The sequence below is a fragment of the Cebus imitator genome, unplaced genomic scaffold, assembly GCF_001604975.1.
Source record: "Cebus imitator isolate Cc_AM_T3 unplaced genomic scaffold, Cebus_imitator-1.0 Scaffold16, whole genome shotgun sequence".
Lineage (NCBI taxonomy): Eukaryota > Metazoa > Chordata > Mammalia > Primates > Cebidae > Cebus > Cebus imitator.
The window spans coordinates 1,806,782-1,822,268 of record NW_016107331.1 but is presented as its reverse complement, the minus strand read 5'-3'; the positions used below and the strand labels follow the sequence as shown (position 1 = coordinate 1,822,268).

General features: G+C 44.3%; 1 protein-coding gene across 3 annotated transcripts in view; it reads right to left on the bottom strand.

The window, feature by feature from the left end:
• RASGRF2 (Ras protein specific guanine nucleotide releasing factor 2) overlaps positions 1–15,487 on the bottom strand; it is a 255,275-nt gene that overhangs the window by 26,365 nt on the left and 213,423 nt on the right. For all 3 annotated transcript variants that reach the window (XM_037731121.1, XM_017507586.2, XM_037731126.1), the window contains one exon: positions 11,148–11,254. In XM_037731121.1, coding sequence (XP_037587049.1) covers positions 11,148–11,254 — 107 coding nt within the window. The remainder of the gene's footprint in view (positions 1–11,147; positions 11,255–15,487) is intronic.

Genomic DNA, 15,487 nt, shown 5'->3' with positions numbered 1-15,487 from the left:
GCTCAGAGTTGGAGGAGCGGGGAGGAGACGCGCTCAGAGTTGGAGGAGCGGGGAGGAGACGCGCTCAGAGTTACAGGAGCGGCGAGGAGACGCGCTCAGGATGCGCTCAGAGTTACAGAAGCGTGGAGAAGATATGCTCAGAGTTACAGGAGCGTGGAGAAGATATGCTCAGAGTTACAGGAGCGTGGAGAAGATGCGCTCAGAGTTACAGGATTGTGGAGAAGATGCGCTCAGATTTACACAATTGTGGAGAAGATGCGCTCAGAGTTACAGGAGCGTGGAGAAGATGTGCTCAGAGCTACAGGATTGTGGAGAAGATGCACTCGGTTATAGGAGTGTGGAAAAGATGCACTCAGAGTTACAGAAATGTGGAAGAAGTAGCATCTTTGACATTCACCCAACGAGAGACTTTATGCAAAGAGATTGGGAGCCAGAAGTTAGGGGCATCTGAAAGCAGAGTGGAGAGGAGAGGAACACAAAGAGAAATGCAACAGACAAGGCAGAACTGTGGGGCCTGATGAACCGGTTGTTACATAAGTGTTAAGTCAGCTCTTGGCATCCTGAGGCATCTCTAAAGTGATGGAGGGCACTGGCCCAGGTCTGGCTGGATCAAACAAAGACCATGTGATGTCAGGGTCATTGTTCCCCATCCTGAGGGCTTGGTTGCATGCCACAGTCTCCAGAAATGCTTCTAAGGTCCAAGAGTAATTACAAGAGTAGGGAGGAAAATTAGGAAAAATAAGGGCTCCCCATGGCACTTGCATCAGAAAACTCTTACAACAGAGGAAAGAAGCTATCGACGTACATAAAATTCCATCAACGAAATTCATCCACAAAAGGCTAAAGAATCCCACTAGTTCAATAGGACAAACGCTTCTGTTTCAACAGCTAATGAAAACTGAAAATAAGTGCCATTGAAGACATGCTTCTTAAAAGCTTAAATCTAGCTCATGCTAACTTAATAAATCCTGTTGTAAATGTCTCACTGTAAGGAGAGTTTAAAGGATAACAATAGGGACATATAAAAGATGAGAACAAACTTTGGTAAGTAGTTCAAGGACCTAGGATTTTCTTACTTGGTGGTGGTTTGTCTGGACCAGAGAGAAGGAGTTAGAGAATAAGAATCTGTCTCTGCAATTAAAAAGAAAAGAAAAGAAAATCCATACTTCTTAGATAATAGTTTCTTATATTTCATATTTCCAGAGAAATATAACAAATAGTTCATTTATGCATTGTAATTCCACACAGATCAATTTGCCAATTTTACAAATGAGGAAACTAGCCAGCACACAATGGAATCCAAACTAGTGTGCAAGTTTCCAGATGTCTCCCTCATCTGAGACCTTTTTGACACAGGAATCTCTGAAGAACTAAAGCAAAATGTGATGCCTAAGGCATCTGTTCTGAGGGAAGAAGGAGAGGGCAATCGTTAGTAAAAGAACATGGCAGGATCCAGCACTGCCGTGATGCTAAGGGTCAGTCTACGTGTCCAGGAAATCAGAAGGAGCCAAAAGGAACCGAAGTTGCTGGCCTATTGCAATTAAATGAAGCATTCTCTATTTCATTTCGGCTGCCGTCATGGGAAATCTGTTTGTGAACAAACACTGGTGTGTGCCTGGTGGATGTTTGGGATCTCTTAGCTGAGATACGCAGAGGCTGATGGCATGTGGACAGCTAGAAGTGAATGGGTGCTGATAAATAATAAAAGGGTGGGACTGACATAAAAAGGATATAAGCCATCAATTATCCTCTGACTTGGTGATTGTGTAAAACCATCTGTGGCTGGGCACAGTGGCTCATGCCTGTAATCCCAGCACTTTGGGAGGTGGAGGTGGAAAGATCGCTTGAGGCAAGGGGTAGGCCAAGGCTGGTGAGCTAAGATCGTACCACTGCACTCCAGCCTGGGTGACAGAACAAGACCCCATCTCTTTAACATAAAACACCATTTGCAAGGTCGAAGCAGTAGACAACTCATTAGTCATTTAAAAACATTTCATAGCTGCTAGCATCTCACATTGAGACTAAATTTCTTCTTCTTCTTCCTGGTATCCCCATCAGCTCCCACTGGCTGGGGACAGGCCCAGGAGCTTCATGGCACTCTGTGCCCTGAGCAGTGGGCAGCATCTCACCCATCTGTCAAGGTGGGATGTCTGGGGTCTTGAGGCCTCAGGAACAGTGGAGTGTTCCTGGCGCTTCACCGCGGGCAGCTCTGACTCTGCCTCCTGCTGGCAGGTGGCCTGGGGAGGCTGGCAGGGGTGTCTGTTGCCACCATCTCAGCCTGGGAGGTGCTGCAGTGGTTGTCAGCAGGGGTACAGCGCTCCTCCCTGCACCAGCCTTTAGCAAGTACAAATCCTTTGTTGGAGCAATACAAAATAGACTCATGGTCAAAAGTAACTTTCCTAAGGAAAGACTGAGAAATAGAGAAAGCCTTGGCAGTGTTGACATATGCTAGTCTCACTGTCCTGAGTCAGAAGCGGGTTTTTACATTTCACATTTTGAGCAGTCTGCATCTCAAGAGTTGGCCAGCAAGATGGAGAGGCTGCGAGATTCGGGGTACCCGGCAAAAACTGTGCAGCCACACAGCAGGGACTACTGACACCATTTGCTATCGGTGGAACCTCAGGGAAATGACTGGGTCTCTCTGAGCTTCCATTTCCCCACGTGTAAAACAGAGGTAATAGCAGTATCAACCTCCTCTTCCTCAAATGAGTCAGGTCACAGTAAGTGACTTAATATTTGAAAACAAGACAGTGTCTAATATAAAGTAAGTGATATAGTATGTTATTTTTTTAAAATTGGGTTTCTGTCATTCAGAATCCGTCCTCACAGAGGAAACTACCTATCTTCATTCTAAGAATCAGGCTCTCAAGTCACCCACAAAAGACCATGTGCCCCGTATCCTAACTAAACCGATACCAAACTTCAGGCTGCTCCCAGGTTATTTCCATGCAATTCAATGGTTCCTCCTCCTTGATCAGAGTCCTTGTGACACACTTCTCCACCAGATGTCTCATCTGGCCATGGTGAAGACTTAGGGAAAGGGGCAAAGTCTTGAGCATCTTCAGGAAGTGGGGACAAGAAGCTGCACTCACAGCAAAGAGGTCACTTTCTCCTACAAAGAGCTCAAAGGTCAGGCCCGGTATGCCGAGATTGCCTCGCCAATGGAAGAGAAGATCCGCACTTTAAGGGCAGAGACTGGGCAAGGAGTGTGATTGAAAAGTACCCTGTGGCCGCCGGCACGAGCCCGAATGGGCGAGGAGGGGCAGGGCTGGAAGCAGGCCAGGAGCTGTCAGGAGAGGTGACAGCAGCTGCCTGCTCAGCAGCTGCTTGTTTCTTTCGCTTCTTGTTCTCCCGCCCACACTAAAAATTCTGTGCTGTTTGTCCTGGCCCAACCTCCATTTCAGATTTGGAGCAATGAACAAACCTGAACTCAGGGCTCTGATCAACACAGAATTGTGTGTTTCACTAGGCAATGCCAAAAAATAAACACAAAAATGTAGAAGGGGTCCCTGCCATCTGTCAAAATAAGAAACAAAAGAGACAAACTATGTACACTCACATTTCGGGAAAATCTGATCCCTGAGACCTTGAACATACTAAGTAGAGGCCATTACATCGGCACCCACTTTTCCACCTTAACGAGTCAGAGGGCATGTCCCCATTTTACCTTAGACCTGGGACCGCAGCCCCAAAACCTAAACTCTGTGGGGCAGACGGATGCTCACTGGTTGGTTTTCTCCCTGGGAAAAAGCCATTGTCTTCTCTGAGATAACACCCACTCTGAGGTTACATAAAGGTTTTGCTTTTCTCTCCATAAACCTAATATAGATGTGCTCCCTTCAGCAGGCTTATTGCTGGAGCCATTGTGGGGGCCCCCAGTGGGGTTCCTGTTTCACAGAAACGAGGCGCTGCAGGAGACTGGAAGGGATGCTGACAGCTGAGTTTGTTCCTGTATGGTACTTTTGAATGGTCTAGATCTGTGCTGTTTATACTGTAACCATTAGTCACATGTGACTACATTTAATTCAATTCGGTAACATCAAAACCAGCTTTTTAGCCACATTAGCTGTATTCCACGTGAGCAATTAGCTGCACATGGCCAGAGGCTACTGTCCTGGACACCGTGATATAGAACGTTTCCACCATCACGGCAAGTTTAACTGGGCAATGCTGACTGAACCCCTTTGAGACTGAAGTGGTTCACTGGTCAAATATGGGTATCAGCATTTGGCCTGCTTGAAGGTCTGGGTTTGGACCAGACGCTGCCTTTACAAGATTATCAAGAGCAGGATCCGCAGTGCTTTGAACCTCCATCTGTAATGGCTACTCTGTATGTTTTAACTCACATAATCCTCACCATCACACAAAGGAAAAAGTGGGATCAATCCCCATTTTTACAGACGAAGAAATGGAGGTCTGGAGGAGCTACATAGTTTGCTCAGACACAGCCAATAAATGCCAGAGCAGGTGCTTTGATCAAGATCAGCCTCCTGTCACAGCTCCAGACGGATTCCAAGTTCCTCCAGCTCTGAGAGCTGTGCTACAAAGGCACACTGGGACTGAATTTAACTCCGACTGTGATTTTTGGAGATGTAAAAACTCTCACCTCAGCTGCCATGAGTGACTAGAATGGGGCTGTGAGATCCGCTAACTCCTGTCTTCTACCCCAGCCTGTATTTATTTGTTAATTGTGTTATAAAAGTATTAGGGAATATATATTTTAACAAAAGAGTGATAAGGATTCTGTGTGTGTGTGTGTGTATAGGATAAAGTATATACAAAACCCTCTTATAATGGGAAAAGGGTGTATATATGTAAAATATAAGCAATGTTAAATGTAAAAGAAGAAATTGAGAAATGAATATCATTGGACAGATGAAAGATTTTATCCTGAATATATTAAAAGCTCATAATGTCAAAAGGAACAATACTAAAACTAACAGTACACAGGTAACACTCAGGAAGATGGGCAGAGATTTGGGGGAATCCCCTCAGGTGCTGGAAAAGTCCCAGACCTTGAGGCGGGTGGCAGTTATATGGGTGCATACACAGGCTGAAAGACACTGAGCTACAGACTGAAGTTTAGTGCCCTTTAAATGAGATATGTGATATTTCAATAAAAAAGCCAAAAAGCATATCAATTGAAATGTAAACTCAAGTTATTCACTATTAGCTAAATATGTATCTCTTTCTTCACCATAAAACGAATGTAAGAGGACTGAAGCAAGTTAGAAATATAACAGCTGAGCTATTTTGATCGATTCTGTGAAACTGCTCTCCCAAGGCACCCTAGACTCCCTGCACCGTAAGTAACGATGGAAGCATCAAACAGCATCCCTGCTTCGTGCCAGTCCCAGCAAAGCAGTCGGCAGTCTGTCCTTCCCCACCTGCATGGAGTTCTGGGCAGGCACCAATGTCTTCCAGTACTTTTTAGTTACAAGAATAGTCTCATTTCAACAGTCAAAATGTCCAGTCCAGTATATTCAAAACCTCAGTTCAGCCTCCCTCTGGCCCTGGCGTGGGCTGCTTCCAGCCCGGTGGCCTGCACAGGAGGCCCTTTCTGCTCTCTCCACCGCCTCCCCACTAGCTGGCTACTGCTTCTGATCCCACAGCTCAGGTCCAGGGAAAAGCAATAGTTTGGTGTGATAGTGTAGGGGGAGCCCGGCCCTGGATCTCTCTCGATATGGCAGGTGGGAAGTGGCCAGCTTTTTCCGTGTGGGGCACTTTGGTGAGATTTTGGAGACCTCTCTGTGGGAGACTTAGGGCCAGCTCCCCGGACTCTGGCAATGTCTGTCCTTCTGTGAGTCCCTTTCAACTGCCCCAGGCCCTGGGCTGCCAGTGGTCCGCCTCACGCAGCCTCTGTCTACGCATCAGCCCTCCAGGCAGTCCTCTTGGGTAGGATTCGAGGCCGTCCAGATCGGACTCCCCATGGATCCACCTGGTTCACTGAAACACATATGAATGCATCTCACTCCTAGCACATCCACCACTCTTCATTTTGCCCAGCAAGCACCTTTGAGGGGAGAGGCTAGCTGGTTGGGTTCCTTGAAGCATTTCTCATGTGGCTCGAAGTGAAAGGAAGCATCTACCTGCTTTCCCCATGGTGGTGGGAACTTACAGACAACTCTCTCTGGAAATCACTCTCTCCTTGACCTCTTCTGCCTCAATTCCCACAGGTGGGTGATCACAACTGCTAGCAGGATTGATTTCACGAGCTCCTAGCTGGTCTTGTGTAGGTGACCTAGCCACTCAATTAAGGTCACGCAGGCTGTTGCTACCTATTTTACCTGCCCCTGTGCCTTTGGTCCTCTGCCTGAAAGTCAGAAACAATCAGAAGAATTTGATTTAATAGCTGGCCACACATGTAATTTTGTTAAGTCCAGTGACTATTAGTGGGCCTTTTCCCAGTGGCTTTTCCCAGTGGCTGGAAGCCCCTTGAGGTCAAAGCCTGCGTAGATCTTATTTACTCCCACACCTACCCCAATGTCTGGAACATTCTGGTGCCCAATTCTTATTAGTGAATGAATCAAGGAGGTGAGAAAACAGAAAAGGGAGTAGCAGTATTCCTCTGCAAACTCCTTTGGGGAGGAGATTTTTATGTAGGTAAGTCATTTTTGTCTGATCTCATGTTCTAAAAACATTCCCCTAAGCCTACAATTAAGAAAATATGTGACTGTTTTATTCTCAGCCACTTGTCACTCAAACGGTACTCAGAGCCTAATGGAGCCAGTGGTAACCTGCAGACACAGCTGCAGCTCTTTTACCAGTGTCACTCATGGTCTGTGAATGTCCTCGAATAACTAGACAGAACATCTCTTCAGAACTGGTTGGTCAATAAGATAATTGAGGAAAACCAAAATTGCTATAGATTATCCATGAAAGGCCCTCGACAGAGACTTGTGCATAGATCTGAAATGTCTGTAGCCAGCCCCCATTCATCTGTCTGTGCACAAAGGACAAAAGCAATCATGGGAGCATTTGGTTAATAGCACTACAGGTCTGACACCTGCAGGGACCTGGGAATTGTGTAAATGATATGAAAGGCCTCCCAGCAGGAGATGCTCAAGAAGTGTGTAGACATCTAATGAAAACATTTCCTTTACTTAGACTGTCTAAACACACAGCCGGGATTTCTGATCGATTAGTGGTTCTAATCTCTGTCTGGGCTGACTTTGGAAACGTTAAAGGCTAGAAAACGACCTCCAGGAAAGAATGAACAATGGAAACATTAAAATAGAAGCTCAATTTCACAAGTGCTAACTGGGCATCTGCCATGTGGTCAGCATTGCAGAACTATGTGAAAGGAGATCCAAGGATGAATGAGACAAGCAAGGAGCTTACAGGCTGGTTGTAGGGCGAAGAACAGTGCATCTCTCCTGTGCGCAGCTGAAAGGAATTTCATCGCACACATCAATAGCATGCTTTATGCTTAATTCAACATCGCCTTTAACTTCATCACATCCTTGGGAGAGGTAAAGCAGAGACAGTTGTTCTCATTTTCAGAAGAGGAAGCTAACACCCAAAGAGGCCGAGAGACCAGCTTGGGGCCCCATAGGAGCTACAGTGGCAGAGCTGGAGAAAGAACACTGGTCCCCTGGCTCTGGGCTGCCGCTCCCTCTGCGGATCTATAGACAAGGCACATGGCAGAAACCCAGCTTGGGCCTGTGGCTTCACTTTCAACTGAAAGGCAACAAATGACTGAGAATGTGTAACAAAATGAGGAGCAATAGGCCAGAAAGTATTCACATATGAAGATTTTTAGAACCCTTTAAAAAGGGGGCATCAGAAGCCTCCCAAAATATTAACTAAAGAAAAAACTAGAAGGCTCTAGAAGAAATGCTCTCCTAGCACCACATGGGGGTAGAATTAGGAGGTGGTATCCTGGGGCACTCTTACTTCTCTGGAGAACCAACCCCTACCCCCATACTTCTGCTTCTAGAAATCGAAGTGGCCTCCCTGGGTAGTTTACCGTGTGAGAAAAAATGTAATTGTTACCATGCTTGGCTGTAGTTTTGAGATGAGTTCAACTTCCTACTCATTTTTTAAAAGCTACTGATTCAACATAATCAGGTTGCCACGATACTGATATATTCTTCCTGAAATGGACTCAACTAGTAAAAAGTGAATCAGATAATTAAAAATCATCTTATCCAAGCCCTTCACTTTATGATGTGAAAACCAAAGACAATAAGGGTGAGGGTGCGTTGACAGTCGGATTATAGCGTAGGTTTTCAGACCAGCAGTCCCAACTATAGTTAGATGCTGCCTTGGGAGAGTAAAGGCCTACAGATAAACTTGGATAAAGATACCAAGATAGGCTGTTGCTCTTTTTGAGGGGGCGTGGGGGGACAGAGTTTTGCTCTTGTTGCCCAGGCTGCAGTGTGATGGCGTGGTCTTGGCTCACTGCAACCTCCATCTCCCGAGTTTAAGCAATTCTCCTGCCTCAGCCTCCTGAGTAGCTAGATTACAGGTGCCCGCCACCATGTTCAGCTACTTTTTATATTTTTAGTAGAAACGGGGTTTTCCCATGTTCACCAGGCTGCTCTTAAACTCCTGACCTCAGGTGATCTGTCCCCCTCGGCCTCCCAAAGTGCTGGCATTACAGGCGTGAGCCACTGCTTCCGGCCCTACTCTTTCTTTAAGCACCATAACAGTCAGCTTGCTTAGGCTCCATAAAGCCAGGGCCACCTTCACGTGTTCTGAATGAAATGGCTCGGGCTAGGCCCACAGGTGGTGAGAAGAGGCACACAATGAGGCCCCAGGACCACGAACTGAGAGCCGCTCTGTCTGAACCATTTACCAATCCATCACCAAGGGCCTGCCTTGACTTGCTCAGACTGCCCATTGCGGAGGACAAATGATGACCAGGCAGCCATAAGTGAGTCAGTAAAAGGAAGAAAGGGAACCTGGACACTCAAGCCAGCAAAAAAGAAAAAAAATGCCCTGAAGCAATTCCCAATAAGTGGACATTTCACAGAAATGTCCTACCCGTGGTCATGTGCTCATACAGAGGATGAGGAAGGTGACAGGAGATGCACATGACAAGGTTACACCAGGACATGGATAACCAACCACAGTCCCTGAGGCCCACTCACACACACAGGGGAGGTAAGGAAAGACTTCGTGGGAAGACTTCCTTGGGCACATGAGTGAATGAAATAGCCAGGGTCTGTATTTTACACAATGGTAAGGTCGGAAGAGAAGACTGGATCCTTGAGCTGTTTATATCACTCACCTATGCCTCTGCTGGAGGGAGAGTCTGAGGAGCTAGGATCCTTCTAACTGGAACTGGAGTGGACGTGCTGGCTCATGTAGAAGCACAGCTGCAGTCACTCAGGTCGCAAAGCATCTGAAATGCCTAAACAATTCAGCTGCCAAATCAGGTGGCGAACTTTACTGTATAACTCTTTATTGTAAACGAGGGCTTCCGTACATGAATCTCTCCCATCTAGGAATTTTCTTTACCAAAAATAAAAAACACTCGGCATACTGTCATTCGCTTTGGGGTATTTTTGTAGCAACTGTAAAAATTTTATGTGAATTGGGAGGGATTACTATTTGAGATAATTAGAAAAAGAGGGCCCTGGGGATTGAGAAAAGGGAAGTCAGGTGGATAGGGAAGCAAGGCTGGAGGGCTTTGGGGAGAAGATTTGGAAGGGAGGAGCGGAGCTGAGGCCAGGTGAGAGGACCAGCTCGGCCTTGTCTGTGGAAGCTGCTTTGCATCTTAGAAGCCACTGTGGGCCCCAGGAATTAAATGTCCAGCTTCTTGAGTAAAAAAATCAGAGAAGAATAAGATGGACCATCAGACAGTGGAAAAGTTGTAAATGCTAAAATTCGTGATAGTGTTTTATCTGCAGTGAGGCAAAATGGATTTACCAGTAGCTCACTGAGACTACAGGGAAGAGACTAGACATTTCTCATGAGCTAAGATGGTTCTTGGAATTTGACTCGTATAGGATTAAAAAACTTTTTTTATTTATTTAAGATGTATGTAAGATGGAATTTTTACATTCTTTAGTATGCTATCTTTATTTTAATTAATATTTAAGAATTTTTATGGGCTTACTTGTGGTGAGGCTTAAATTCTACTTTTCCTAATTAGTAAATTCTCTTACCACAGGGATTTCAGGAGCCTGCCCGCATGATGACCCTATTGAATAGACTGTCATTACCAACGACGACACAGCAGACACGCGACGGCCTCTGAGAATATATAGGCAAAAACTGCAATTACTTTTGCACCAACCTAATAATAAAGACCTGGGAATACCTTCTCTTTTTCTGTTATAACACATGAGCCTCATTAGTGGACTGACAATTTAATTATATTTCTTTTAATATATGCTTCACGTGCTCTGCTCTGAGCCATGCAGGGCCCCATTCTCTCTCTCAAACGCTCCTCGCAGGGTGCTAGGCAGGTGCGTGTACAGGAGGGACTGCCTGGCATGTGGCAGTGGGTAAGAAAAGCACTATGTGTGCATCACACCAGGGGAACACAGTGGCGCCTGATTTGTTTTGCAAAAGGCAAATAAATTCTACAAACTTGCACTGAAAACGCATAAACAGATCACAATTGGGTGTCCTGTCAGTGTAACGCAATTTAAAAACAGCATTGGGAACCAATACATCAAAGGGCATGAGGCAAAATATCTCCAGAATGCACTCCCTGACCGGATCCCAGAGTGTTATTGACCTCCAGGGGACACCTGCTGTCTGCCTCTGGGGCACTGTGGTGCTTGCCTCTAGTTGGGTGGGGGGCAGGGGTGCCTACAGCTGGCAGCTTCTCAAGCATAGCTCCACTTAGAGAGAAGACCCTGTGAAAGGTGCTCCCAGGGTAGGTGGTACAGTACAGTGGCCTTTCTATGGCTCAGGTGCCCATGGGCAAGGGCTGTTTCCTCAGAAGAGGCAGGGACAGGGGAGCCCCGTTTCACCGTGTCATGTCATTTGCAGATCTGAAACAGTGGATGTTGGCAAGACACGTGTGTCTGCTTTCATCTGTATGCCTAGCCTATTTCTTCCCTTCCTAAGTTCCAGTGTCAAGGTTTAAACTCAACTCCAAAGAATCGGGAGGTGTCTTACATGTGTCACGACTTAAAAAGGTGATTTTTAAAAATTCCTGACAGTAATCAACGAGGGCCCTGACTTACCTGTGCATGCTTTGAGACCCAGTGACGGAGGACATTCAGCACTCGATTGGTAGCCGTTCTCCGTATGATGAACTCTTTATCACACGTTCTCTCCGTGTTGTTAAAGCCTTAGGAGGAAAAGAAACACACATGGGTTGCAGTTAAAGCCACTCCCCAGGGACCCGGAAAAGGTCATATATTTTAGGACACTGGTTAATGAAACTCACAGATGACACTTCTTCGCAGAGAGGTGTGAGTGCTTCAGACGGCTGTGAATTCTGCTCACCTATTACACTCTCAGCAGTGAGGCCCCCATGCAGTCACAGGTGCAATTAAATGAACAATGCACACATATTTCTTAAAGGCCACTGATTAAAGCTAAAGCTGCTCTCCTGACACTTCCATTTATGTCTGTCTTGCTCTATAATACAAAGCCAAGAAGCATTTTTTTTTCTTTTTCTTTTTCTTTTTTTACTGCCACCCTTTACACACAATCACGAAGGAATTTTAACCAAGTATTTGAGTAGGCATTAATTTATACTTTGCCTCAAAGTAACTGCACGATCAATAACATTTTCAATATCTGTAGATGGACGAGCCCGTATCTTGGCTCATGGATGATTCAAATACTTTACTTTGCAGCTCTATACTGAGAAACAGTATAGCATGACTGCTAAGAATGTGTACTTAAAAAATATTACAAGAGTAGATTTTCACCACACACATACATGCAAATAGTTAATATGTGAGGTGATAGATTTGTTAGTTTGGTTTGATCATTCCATGACATAAACATATATCAAAGCATCACATTGTACTCCATAAGAAAATAATATCTACAATTATTATTTGTCAGTTAAAAAGGAAATTTTTAAAAACCCCATGGATTCCACAACCTGACTGCCTGCTCTCAAATCACTGTTCTCCCACCCTGGCAAGTTGGGTTGTCTCTCTGGTTTCCCACGTTCCTCAAGAGACAGTAATCATACCTACCTCAGAGAGGTTTTGTGGGATTCAGACTTATAATACATGTTAAACATTTGTAATGGCACCTAGCACAGCAGTTGAGACTGCAATAAATGTTAGCTATGATCACAATTCAATCTTGGTTCAGTGCCTTTGAGTCTTCTCTGTGCTGGCTGATGTCTCTATCTTGGTTACCTTTTCGTTATCAATAAACCATTTTAATATTTTTCCACTGACATCCTGTTTTAAAAGATTCTGCCTTCCAATCACAATGAAATCAAATTTCCTTTAAACATCCATTAAAGCCTTATATAACTTCAGTGGCAAACTTCTTGAAAGAGTTGTCTATACTCACTGATTTCGTTTCCTCACTTCCTATTCTCTTACATCCTACTCCAAGTTTTTCATCCCATTTCAGCAACAAATCAGCTCCCATCTAAAGTCATATCAATAACCTTTGTGTTCCTACATCCAGGGGACAGCCTATCTCTCCATAGGAAATCTCATCTAGGCCTACCACTTAAATGATTACCTACAAGCAGATTAGTCATATATTTCTATCTCCAGATCTCTTCTGAGTTCCAGATCCATATACACAATATCCAATTGTCTCTTTCTATTTTCCTGTTATATATATGTTTCAAACACGCCTCAAACTTGATTTAAAAAATCCATGACCTTTACACCAAACTTTGTCTTCTTCTAGTGTTCCCTATCTCAGTAAAGAAATACTATCCTCTCTCCAGTTATGTAAGCCTGAAACTTTGGAATTATTCCTGTCCTATCTTTCTGCTGTTTCCTAATAATTTTATCTGCTACATAAATCTCAGATCTGTCCCATGTCTTCCCAACTACACAGTCAAAATGGGGGATGAGCTACCCGCAACTCTGTCTACTGTAACAGCCTCCCAACTGGTCTCTACTCTCACTCTTGCCTCCCCAAATTTGTTTCCTCACTGAAGTCAGAAAGATCTTTTAGGATCTTAGAAAGAAAATTAGGATGTGTTGTTCTGGCATTTAAAGCTCTTTAGACGGCTCTTGGGATAAATACTAAACTCCTTAACACAAACTACAAGGTCTTTGGTGATTTCTGCCTAGCTCCTCTCAGCCTTTTCTGAAACCATATTTTTCTATTCTTCTTCCATGTCACCATACATCTTTTTTCATTCATCCTCACCCCAGGGCCTTTGAACATACTGCTCCATTATCTGGAATAATTATCAGTCCTCTTTTAACTTAGTGAGAGCCACTCTTGTTTCCAAATTCACTTCTTCAAATGAGCACTTTCCAGCCCGAACTGGGCAAAGTCCCTGTTACATATCTCACAGCACCACACACATCTACTTTATGGCACTTAGTACATTTGCAATTTTATACTTATTGATGTGATTATCTGATTAATATTTGTGTCCTCCATGAAGACAGGGGTCTAGTATGATCTTGCTGGGCACGAGCACCTGTGTGGCACATAGCAGATGCTGTACACAATATGTATTTGCAGAAAATAAAGCCTAGATAGTAGGAACTAAGTTTTATTGAATGATCTATGATTGTAAGGATAATTGAGTGAATGACTGAAAGAATAATTCTCGGAGCTTATGAGTGAGTTAAGAGAAAAAAAAATCTAAAAGTTTCTAAAGGCCAGAGGCCCCTTCTCCGTACTCCTCTTTGAATGTAGACAGCATCTTCCACCCACCAGTAGACATTTTAATTCTGTCAGAGGATGGTGACGATGTGTTCTTGGCAGAGGAAGTATCTTGGGAAAAAAAATCTTTTGTTATTAAAAACGTAGAAATTCTATCACTTCTCAGCCTTTTGGCAAAGATCAAGTGTAAAAACGTAGAAATTCTGAGTAAAATATAACAAATATCCTTCTAAATGCATAGCTGAGCTCTCAAGAAAGTAAGGAATTTTCCATGGTCAAATACACAGAGGGATGTGAAAAGCAGAACAAGTCTCTGAACTGGCGCTGGATGTCCTGAGGGGAGGGACGGCGGTCAGTATCATGGTGTTCAGATCATAACATCCACATGGTTCAGGAGAAGAAGCCTAGGGCCTTCATGAAGTCGGGATGGGGAGATGGGAACTGAGACTCCCACATAAACCTGGAACTCTCAAAGGATGATCGCTCAGTAAATGAGTGTAACAGGGAAAAATTTTCCTACCTACAAAAGGAGACTACTAAGAAACTTGTCTGCCTCTGCCTCAGTGGCGTCAGGGGAGAGGGTAGAAATGTCCTCCTCAAGAACAGATCATCGCAGCCCACCTCCTGCAGGCTGGAGGCTCAGGTTGAACCACTATTGTGTGGTCTACCCATCGAAGGAGAAGTTAAAATAAAAAGTGGCCTAGGCCAGTGATAACCCTGAGGACCCCAACAAAAGCACGTGAAAAACCTCTGTAGAGGAACACACACCTCAGCCTGGATCACCATGGAAAAAGCCCCTGAAGAATAGCTCACAAACCAAAATTACAAAACACACACACTGTCCACATAAGCAAGGATCAATAGGCATAGCAATCAGGAAGCTGATGATCCCCATTCCACCCTTCCATCACCACTACCAAGAATTTCAGGTATAAGAACTATTAGCTAGCTTTAATCTAAACATATGGTATGTATTCCACATGTGCAATATTAATACAATAGATTCTCCTGGATTATGGAGAATTGGGTTGTGCTGTGCATGTGAAAGATGTCTAAAGCCCCCAAAACATTTGTTATTTGCTTTTCCAGAAAATGGCACAAGGACTTCTTGGGGACGGATCTATGATTTTAGGACAGAATGGCTTCCACATCGTTACTGCCACCAATTAGCAGTGTAGACCATATTTAAATTTTAAAAAAAACATTGTCCAAGCAGCTCTACATTTAGGTGGTGGCTTATAAGCAGAAACTCTGGTAAGTTGTAGAAAATTGTTTGCATAGCTTTAAAGACTGTGAAAAGTGGTGAGATGGGCATGTCTGATTAGAAGCATGTTGGCATGGACCTCAATGTCTATGTAAGCAGGAACACATGATCAGCTATTCTTGTCACACATGACAGCACAGTTAAAACAATCACAGCTAATGAGTATACAGCAGCACCTTTAACAAAACTTGATTTATCAAACTGCTACAGGCATGTCTCTTGGAGAGATGACATCTGGTTTGGGGCATTTCTAAATTGCCCCAAAGGACAATTTGGGAGAAATTAGGAATTAAGAATTGGGAATTAAGAATGCCATCTCAGTGATGCACCATTTTTCATTTCATACAAATGGGACATAATCTGTCCAATAGCATCAATGTTGTCAATGTGCTTTGTTTTGCCCAGTAGATATTTTTCTAAAGAACTGTAGGCAAGCCGGGCGCGGTGGCTCAAGCCTGTAATCCTAGCACTTTGGGAGGCCGAGGC